Source organism: Bos mutus, chromosome 25 (genome assembly GCF_027580195.1).
Source record: "Bos mutus isolate GX-2022 chromosome 25, NWIPB_WYAK_1.1, whole genome shotgun sequence".
Lineage (NCBI taxonomy): Eukaryota > Metazoa > Chordata > Mammalia > Artiodactyla > Bovidae > Bos > Bos mutus.
Genome location: NC_091641.1, coordinates 41,716,138 through 41,725,583, shown reverse-complemented (window position 1 = coordinate 41,725,583; position 9,446 = coordinate 41,716,138). Strand labels below are relative to the sequence as shown.

At 64.8% G+C, this 9,446-nt stretch overlaps 1 protein-coding gene across 1 annotated transcript; it reads right to left on the bottom strand.

Annotated features, from left to right (window-relative positions):
• Positions 1-687: 687 nt before the first annotated feature.
• RGS11 (regulator of G protein signaling 11) lies at positions 688-7,992 on the bottom strand. The gene is given in 18 exon segments (XM_070362728.1): positions 688-1,120; positions 1,194-1,276; positions 2,960-3,098; positions 3,176-3,263; positions 3,355-3,470; positions 3,545-3,611; positions 3,614-3,657; positions 3,765-3,826; positions 3,901-3,930; positions 4,729-4,797; positions 5,819-5,900; positions 6,018-6,094; positions 6,254-6,312; positions 6,426-6,477; positions 7,078-7,184; positions 7,289-7,339; positions 7,418-7,514; positions 7,888-7,992. Coding segments are annotated over 18 exon segments (1,395 nt in total). The 5' UTR covers positions 7,951-7,992; the 3' UTR covers positions 688-1,011.
• Between the last annotated feature and the right edge of the window lie 1,454 nt (positions 7,993-9,446).

Genomic DNA, 9,446 nt, shown 5'->3' with positions numbered 1-9,446 from the left:
AAGCAGCGAGCAGCCTGCAGGCCTCAGGACTGTGTGCCGGCAGCCAGGAGTCAGGGCCCAGAGACAGCCTCCCCCGTGCACCTGGGCCTGTGAGTGAAGCCGCTGTGCCCGTGGCCACTGCGCTTCCGGGGGCTGTGGCTGGCACTGTGCTCCCCACAGGGGTGCCTTCAGGCACAGCTGGCCCTGGAGACCTGGGTTCAGCACCACCCGGCCCCCTGGAGAACTTGGCATCCGTGTGGCACCAGAGCACAATATTCTCGCTGGATCTCCCCCCAAGGCCCAAACCCCAAGTCTGCAGCCTGAGCTCTGCCCAAGGCCTGTGGACTCTGCGTACGGGACCCTGAACCCACAGCCTCTGACACCCAAACTGCCCACTGCTCACTTCACCAGCGATCGCCGCCTCCACACCACGCGCACACGCACCACCAATGGGACCACAGCACCGCGGGCTCAGAGGGAGGGCCCGGAGGCCTTTATTTCTGTGCTGGAGGCAGGAGGGTGTGGGCCGCCCTGAGGGCGGTGGCGCTGCCCCTCCAAGGAGCAGCTGGACCTTCACCCCGAGTCTGGGGGGCCTTCCGGGTGGGGAGCCCGGGTGTCTTTCCCCAAAAGCTCTGCTGCCCTGGCCATGAACCGGGCCCGGCTTTCCGAGGACCAGTGGTGCTGGAGCAGCCTCTGTGCAGGTCAGGAGAAGCCCTGGAGGCAGGGAGGCCCAGCGGGAGGCCAGGCCCCTGCAGGCTGGCGCCCCTGCTGGCGACCACCTGACTGCGCCCGGAGTCTCTGGCCGGGTGGGCGCCAGCACAGGACACCCGGACCTGCCATCTCGTCTCCGCGCAGGGCACCCCTGCCCTGGGAATCAGCGCCCCCAGGGAGGGTGTGACAAGGGAACAGGACGTTGCTGGCCCTGGATGCTCAGGGCCTGCGGGGACGCCTGCACAGCGGGTCTCAGCAGCTGCCAGGGCCCTGGGTGGAGCAGCTGACAAGGGCCAGATGGTGCCCCCTCCCCCAGGCCCCCTAGGTCTCCCCATCACCATCTCCACCCACGGGCTCCCCAGAGGCCGAGGCGGGAAGGAGAGCAGGGCTGGGGCTGGAGTGCCGGGGCTTCCGCATGAACGGGAACACCCTGCGGGCGAGAAGGGGCCTGAGCGCTTGGCCACCGGCCCCCCGCCCGCTGCCCCGGGCACAGCCTGGCTCACCGTCGCTTGGTCTCCAGGGGCACCACAGCCTCTGCCCGCAGGTCTCTGTACAAGTCTGACTTCAAGAAGCGCGGGTAGGAGTCCTGTGAGAGACAGCATCCCGCCCTGAGCCCTTCCTGCTCCTGCTCAGCCATCACGGCCGGGCTCACCTGGGGCCGGGCCTCGGACAGGGGCCTCCCCCGCCAAGACCAGCTCAGACTCGGGGAGACTGGCCCCCATCAGGCAGGAACCTCCGGCGACAGGGACCCGTGTCCCTGGTTCTCTGAGGCCCGCAGAGAGAGGGTGAGGGCGTGGGCCAGGATGACACAGGATTCAGTAAAAAGGGACAGGAAGCTATGAACCCAGCTGCTTATGTTTCAAAAAGAAAAACAAATACACATTTACATTGTTAACTTCAGGTGGAGGAACAGGGATATAAACGATTCAGTGGAAGGTACTTTGCTTTATAGGTTAGATTCTGAAGCAGTGCGGATGTTTCACGTGATCATAAAATAAACAAGTGATCTAAACAAATATTGAAAGTGAAGCGGGGACAGGTGAAGCTGGGCGTCAAGTGGGTGACATCACCCTGACCTCACGTAACCAAGCATCCGAGGGGCTACAGCCAAAGGACCAAGAAAAAAAAACAGTAAACGACTTTCAGTGACTTTGAGTGGTAGCGCTGTGATCCTTGGCTCAGCTACTGAGTAACTCTAGAGGAAAAACGGTACCACTGAGAACCCAGATTTTCAGAAGGGGAGTGAGAAGAAAGAGGTTAAAGGAATGCTATAATCGTGATTCCAAAGTAGAAGCTTCAGTACGAACTCCTGGTGTTTTATTTCAAACACGCCCTGATTCTGTCCACCGGAAGGCCTGGTAACCATGACTACCCCTGACGCTACCGACCAGTCTGGTTTGCAGGTCAAGGCTTCCGAATGCCACTACAGGGGGAAGGCCAAGGCCTCGGGGAGCTGCTGGCTCTGGGGCAGGATGGCCCCATAGAAAGGAAGGAAGCACCACAGGTTTCAGACACATCAGAGGACTCGAGAGCAGCTAGCCAAGAGGGGGTTTCTGCACCTCCCATGAGATGAGGGGCCCAAAAGCCATCCCATACAGTGAAAATGTGAACAGTGGCATTAAAAACATCCCGACATCACCAACTGCCCTCAGCAGATACCAGGGCTCCAACCGCCTATTCTGAAAAGTGGTAGAGGAGGAACCAAGTCCATCTCTCCGTCCTGTCTCTCCTCTATGATCGGCACCGCTGGGCCAGCAACGTGGAGAGAGGAGGCAGTGGTGTGTGAGACTGAGGGCCTGGGTGGGGCTGTCAAGGTGGGGCTTCGCCACGAGAAGAGACGGCTGGCCCTGCGTCCCTCCTGAGTGGAGAGCACGCAGCCACCACCTGTGCAGCAGCAATAAAGACCCAGCGGAGTGAAACATAGAAATAAATTTAAGATCCCATTGTGCCACACCTGGAGATGCTGCTTGCTGTAGCTAAGACCCGGTGCAGTCAAATAAATAAATAAAAGTAAAAAATATTTTAAAAATACAAAAAAAGTAAATAAAGAACACTGTTGGTGTTTGGGATGTGAGGCTGGCCTCTGTGGCCACATTGAAAGGAATTAGAGGTGGGCATGTCCTTTAAGGGAACTTCCTGCAACACCTACAGACTGGGAGTCTGGAAATGGCTTTCAAGTCAAGGAGGGCAGTGGGCAGGAGGGGCGGTGAGTCTGGACAGGCCTGGGCTGCAGTCTGACCCCAGCTCCCAGGGGGGTGGGGACACCCACCTTTTTCATCAGCAGGTAGATGTGCCTCTGGGCGTCGTCCAGCACGTGGCGGTGGGGCTGGGTCAGGCCCGCCAGAGTCTGCTCCATCGTCCGGCTGTCAATGTTGACCCAGCGGGCGGCGCCGGGGGCCAGGAACTGCCTGTGCGGGGGCGGGGAGCCTGGCAGATCAGGCCCGCGGGGCTGCCCACGGCTGCCACCCCAGCCCGCAGCACTCACTGGTACACTGCGTCCACCAGGGCGGGGACCTGGGCCTGGCCTCCGTGGCGCAGCTCCTCACAGGCCTCCCAGAAGCTGAGGTTCTCGGCTGGGGGTCCAGGCACCAAGTCAGGCCCACCACGGGCTGCTGGGCATCTGGGGTTGGGGCTCAAGCAGGCAGCAGGGTGGGGGCTTCTCACCACTGAACTCTTGCCCGAGAAAGTCCATGAAGTGGGCCCGTCCCACGGGGTCTTCCAGGAGCTCCCGGAAGCTGAAGGCCCACTGCTCCACACGGAGCCTGGTGGGCATGGCCACGCTGGTGAAGGGCGGGCGGGTCAAGAGTGTGAGGAATGGGGTGGGCACTCCTGCACCCCTGGCCCACCTGCTCACCTGGGTGCGTTCATGGCCCAGTAGGCATCGTCGTCTGTGACCCAGGGGTTGCTGGGCAGGCACCCGACATGATGGGGTCATGTGGCCCATGCTGGCTGCTAAACTTCAGGTACCTGGGGGTGGGGTGGTGCCAGGGCTGCTGCAGGGGGGCTGTGGGGACCAGGGCGCAGGGGGAAGGGTCTGGGCTCAGGGTGCCAGCCGCCACCCCCATCCCACTCACGCCTCGAGGCAGGTGGAGGACTTCACCCGGGCTCGGCCCAGCGCCCTGCGTAAGCACTCGACCTAGGACAGGAGGCCTGTGAGGGAGGCCAGGCCTGGGAGCCGCCGGCCCCCCGCCCTCTCCTCCCCCCACCTACCTCCCGCCTGTAGAAATCCAGGGTCTTGGTCTGCAAGGGGCCGGTGGGCTGCAGTTAGAAGGCAGGCCCCTCTGGGGCCTGATGTCCCACCCCTGGCCTGCCCCTCAGAGCCCCTGCCTCTATTGCAGGGTCTGACTTTTCAGGAAGCTCCCTGGGGCCCCAAGTCTGGAGGTTCCAGGGTGTTGACCAAGCCCTTGGATGCTCAGAGCTGCCTGAGGTTCCTCAACCGTCACTACTTCCTGCTTAAACGTACCACGGGGAGGGCAGAGGCATGGCACCCCCAGGACACCTGTGATCTGACCTTCCCTCTCAGCTGACTTTGATGGAAGTGATAAAACCGTGACCACAAAGCATGATTCTTAAATCGGGAAGACCAGAAGAATCTGCCCTGTTTCGGGTGTCATGGGATCTGACTGAGGACTCAACAGCGACCAAGTTCAGACGTGTGTCCTGGTCCAGTCATGCTCTGGAGAGCGTGGTTCTTTCTGCCAGGGTCCCTTGGGCCCCTAGCCCTGCCCACCCCCTCCAAGGCCCTGCAGACTCTGATGCTGCCCTGGCTGGGGGAAGCCCCCCGACCATAGGGCCCGCTGTACTCACTTCCACCCAGGGCAGCAGGTGGGAGGCAAGAGAGAACAAGTTAGCAGGGGACTGAGGTGGGGGCATTGAGGCAAGGAGCAGAGCAGAGCAGCCGAAGTGACCGAGTGCCAGGACTGGCTGACGGACAGGTGGGTGGGCAGTCCACAGCAGGTCCCCGGTGGTGAGGGGGTGGGGGAGGTGGGGGCACATGGGGTGGGGTGGGGGGCGGGGGCGAGCCCGCAGGGCCCTCACCATCGGCACTCGCCCGGCCGTGCAGGGGCCCCGTCCTGGCCCCTGCTCCAGCACGCTGGGGGCCCCTGGCTGCAGAGACAAGAGGAAGTGGGGACACAGCTTGGGTGGACTGCAGAGACCCTCCTGACCCCCGAAGCTGAAGCTCCGACCGTGTCACCCACACCAAGGAAACGTGCTCAGAGGAGCCTGGGCCCCGTCTCCTCTCTGCGAGCCAAGCCCACCCCGTCTCCTCTCCTGCCCTGACCCAGCTCCTCAAGTGAAGCCCATGATCTGCCCCAGGCCTCTCGTCCTTCCTCGCCTGGGCCAAGCTCACCCCAGGCTCTGGGTTGCTCAGACCGGAACCCCGGGAGGCCCTGCTGAGCCCGTGGGGTCCTGCCGCCCCACCACCATGGGTGCCCACCCCGTGGGAGGTGGCGGCTGCCCTCCCAGCTAGTGGCCCAGGAGCCCTCATGGCCCTCAGTCCGCTGCTCGGCCTCGGCCACACCCGCCCGTGCCACCTCCCCGTCCTGAGTTCGGGACCCCCAGGTGGAGGGTTAGGGGTCATCTTCCCGGAGACGCCAGCCACACCTGATGGAGTCATCACGCCCCCGGTGCCTGCTCCCGCGGGGACGTCCCCCAGCGCACCTACTGTGGTCGGCTGGCACTGCCCGCACAGCTGATGGCCACCAGGCTCTCCAGCGGGGCCTCAACCCACCTTCCAGGCCCCAGGCCAGCGCCCCAGGAGCCTCTGGCCTGCAACCTCAGACCTTCACGCTGCAGCGAAGCCTGGTCCCCACTTGCCCCTCAGAGCCTTCAGGTGACCCCACCCCTCACACCCCCCCAGGGCAGTGTTGTCCTCGGTCAGATTCCTTAGACCCAGAGAGAAGCAGGTGTGCCCTGGTCTGCGGGCAGGGGCGGCTCAGGCCTGGCCTTGTGACCTCTGGGTTGTGAGGAACCACAGAAAGAGAACTTCCTATCACCCGACAGAACCCCTAAAAGCATGTCCTTCCCAGGGGTCAGAAAGCAGGTCCTGCTCAGCGAGCACATGAGGCAGCACACTGACCCTGGGCAGGACCCCACGGCTGTGCAAGAAGCTCCCCCAGGGGCTCACCGGGGGCCTGTTCACCAGCCAGTACGTCTGCTCCTGGCACGCGATGACCAGCCTGTCCCCCTTCCTGCGCTGCTTAGCTGCCCTGGTGGGGGTGGGCGAAGATGGAGGGACACCGTGTCCACGCCAGCAGCCCCACCCTCAGGCCAAGGCCTGGACAGTCCCGCATGGGAGGGGGCGGGGGCAAGCGGGAGGGCCTCACCGCAGCTGCTCCCGGGCCTGCATCATCACCAGGTCCCATGCGTGGTTGATCTTCCTGTGCAGCTGGTGGTAGTGCTCCTGGGCAGGGTTGAGGTCTCCAGTGGGACCCTCCCTCCTGCGCCCAGCTCTGGGGCTCAGACGCCCACCTCCCTTTGAGTCACCCCGTGTGCTCCAGGGCCTCAAGTGGGGACTGGCATCCCCAGGCTGGCTTCAGCCTGTGAAGGGAAGGATGCCCACCTTCTCGTGGTCCACCAGGGTGCCCTGCTTTCGGATGTTCTTCTTGGCCAGGTAGATGGCTGGAAGGGCAGGCACGGGCTGCAGAGGAACGTCGGCTCCCCTCCCCTGCAGCCTCACACCCAAGGCCACCAGCCCGAGGCTTCACCCGGGCTGGCCCACCCCCCTTACTCACCATAGTCCAGCTCGGCGGCTGGCCACAGGGTGCTGGTCCAGAAGTAGGGCGTCTGGCAAGGGGCAGGAACAGAGGCTTCTGGGACTTTCTGGGATGTTCTGTGCCTTCCCCACCCCGAGAGTTTGTCCCCACCGTCTCAGCTCCCTTGGGAAGAGACTGGGCCAGCTGGGGGGCATCTGTCGACCACCCCCAGGCTCAGCTGACCACCTGCCATTCCCTGACTCCAGGCTTCCTGCCCAGGACCCTGATGCAGTTGCTGTGCTGGGGTCTGGGACTGAGGGCAGGTCCTGCCGGGGTCCCTGGTGTGGCCAGGAGGGGGGCCCCATCATGACTGAGAACACACACTGAGATGCAGTGCTGCCTTCTTCAGGGCCCTGACGGTGGGGGAGGCCTCAGGACCCGGGTAAGCTGGCGGGGTCCTCAGCAGGGACCTGAGGGGGCCCCCCTTAGGGGACCCTGCTAAAGGTTCCTCCTCTTGACCTGGTCTTTCTGTCATGGGGACACTTCCAGTCCAGGCCTTTTGGGGAGTGGCCAGCGGACCACCAGACGGGCAGTGCTGCTCCAACCACAGCCCCACCCCTCCCTGGAGTCCCCGACAGGGTTGGGGGTGCAGCCACGGGGGGCGCCCCACCTGCTCCCAGTCCAGGCTGACCTGGAATCTATAGGGCGTCTCATCGGGCCGGAGCTCGAGGCGGCGGGGGTCGCGCAGCGGGTAGAGGTAGCCGTGCTGCACGAGGAGGCTGCCCAGGTGCAGGGCCTCTGGGAAGTCAGGCGGTGAATTCTCAGGGGCGGGAGGAGCCAGCGGGCTTGGCCCCGGCCCCAGGGCCGCGTGGGGCGCAGGAAGAGCACCGACGACCCCTTACCATCCTCCGCGATGGAGTACTTCTGCATCAGCCACTCCACGATGTCGCTGCCTGCGCGGCAGACGCCGGGGTGAGCCGAGGCCTCGGCGGGCACCCCACCCCCCCCACCCCCGCCCTCAGCGGCCTCACCGTTCACCGCGTGCGGGATGACGGTGACGAGCAGGCGCTGGCTCCGCATCCTCACGCCCTGGTCGGGGTCCTGCATGGTCACGACCATCCGCTCCATCTGCGCGGAAGAGGTTGAGGGGCTACGGCGGCCGGCCTGCCCCACCCCCAGATCCCGATTCCCAGGAACCGGCCGGGACGCGCCGGATCAGTGTGCCGGGAGATTAACGCGCACTGATGGTGCGATTTCAGGCCAAGGCGGAGCGCGGAGGCGCGGGGCCGTGGGGGTAGGGGGGCGCGGGCGAGCGGCGACCCCAGCCCCAGGGTCTCCGTCGCCCCACCCCGCTCGCACAGGGCCATCGCCCCTGACCCGCGGCCACACTAGCGCGCTCGCGTAGCGGCCACACTCGCGCGCACCCGCACTCACTGCTCTCCGGCCCCTCCCGGCCTCGCGTGCCAGGAAATCGGGGGGCGGGCGGGACCCCGGCACCCACCTTGCTCAGATGCGGCCTCTGCACGCGGGGGTGCCCGCCGAGGGGCGCGGGGCTAGCGGCCATAGCAAAGGCAGGCCGGGCGCGGCGAGGGTGTCCGCGCGCCCCGCCCCGCTCCGGCCGCCGCCCCGCCCCGCCCGCGTGTTCGCCCGCAGCGGCCTCGAGGTCTGGGGCTGGGGGGCGCGCGGGCGTCAGAGCATCCGCCTCAGGACAGGCTCCCCTCACGACACGAGAAACCGATGTCCGTGGGGACTTGCCTGGCGCTTCGAGGGGGTCTTGGCCCCACCCGGACTACGTGGGGGATGAGAGAACCGGGATTAGCTGGGAGGAGGTTCAGAGATGGACGAGGACTCGGGAAAGGCTGGGGCGCAGATACAGGAGAGGACTCTGGGAGGGGAGCGACTCGGGAGAGGAGACGCGGGGGAAGGCGCCTTAGGTGGGGGTGCTGTGACCCCTCCTCCATACCTGCTGGGTGCCAGGAGGTCAGCCGTGCGGGGGCTGTGGGGGCTGGGTGAGGGGTCGAACAGCCTCACAAGTGTCCCTGCAGTTGTGAACCTGTGCCTGACCCCCGCGGTGCTCCCGGGTTGGGGGGACACTGTTGCGTAGGGGTGCAGGTGGGGGTCCTTGAGGCTTGGGGAAGACTGCAGGCAGCACCCTTCCCCTCAGCTGCACAGGGGCCTGAGGGGGCCTTTGGAGAGCAGAGACCCCACCCAGGTTACCCTGCGGCTGTGGGAGACTGGGATGGGGCTTTACTGCAGAGAGATCTCAGCACCTGCTCCTGAGATTCGTGGGCATTCTCTGGGCTGAGGGCCCAGCCTGGCCATTTCTCTCCCTCCTCCAGCATCTTGGCTTCCCACACCCCTTTGTTGGGGCTTTTCTAAAGTGTGCAGACAGGTCTATTTCTGTTTTTTAGGTGCTGGGGGGTGGAGCAGGATGTTGGCATTGGCCTTTGGCCAGAAGCCTCAGTCATGGCGATCTGAATCCATTTCCACTGCTGGCGAAACCAGGTCCAGGATGAGCTGGGGAGGGGCCTAGAGGAGGCTCCTACCCCTCCAGGCATCACTCTCCCCTAGATCCCAGTGAAACCCACCCACCCAGCCCCACCCACATTGGTCGGGTCAGGCTGACCGTAGGCCTACCTAGCTGTCCTCTTCCAGAGAGGTTGAAAGCCACCAGAGGCCACAGCTGTCCCCGGTCTGAGGACAAGTGGCCTCCTGGGCCCCTGCAGTGGGGGAGGTGGGTGGGATGTGACCCTCGAATGGCTGGGGAGATCCTGCCTCGGAGAGATTGTAGGCAGGTGGGCTCCAGGGGGGACAGTCCCCGCCCAGCCTGCGTGCCCCCAGCACCACGGCCGGCTGGCCTCCTCCAAAGATAGACGCTCCTTTGGGCAAGGGCAGATCTGAGCTTTGGGTGTCCTCAGAAACGGGGTGGGGGGGTGGACTCAGGGGTGTAAGGAAGCAGGGGGACTCCAGCTGGTGTTCTGCACCCCCCAAGCTGACCTACAGGGCCCCAGCCTGCAGCCCAGCTCACCCAGCCCCCGCCCTGCTGACCCCAATCTGCCT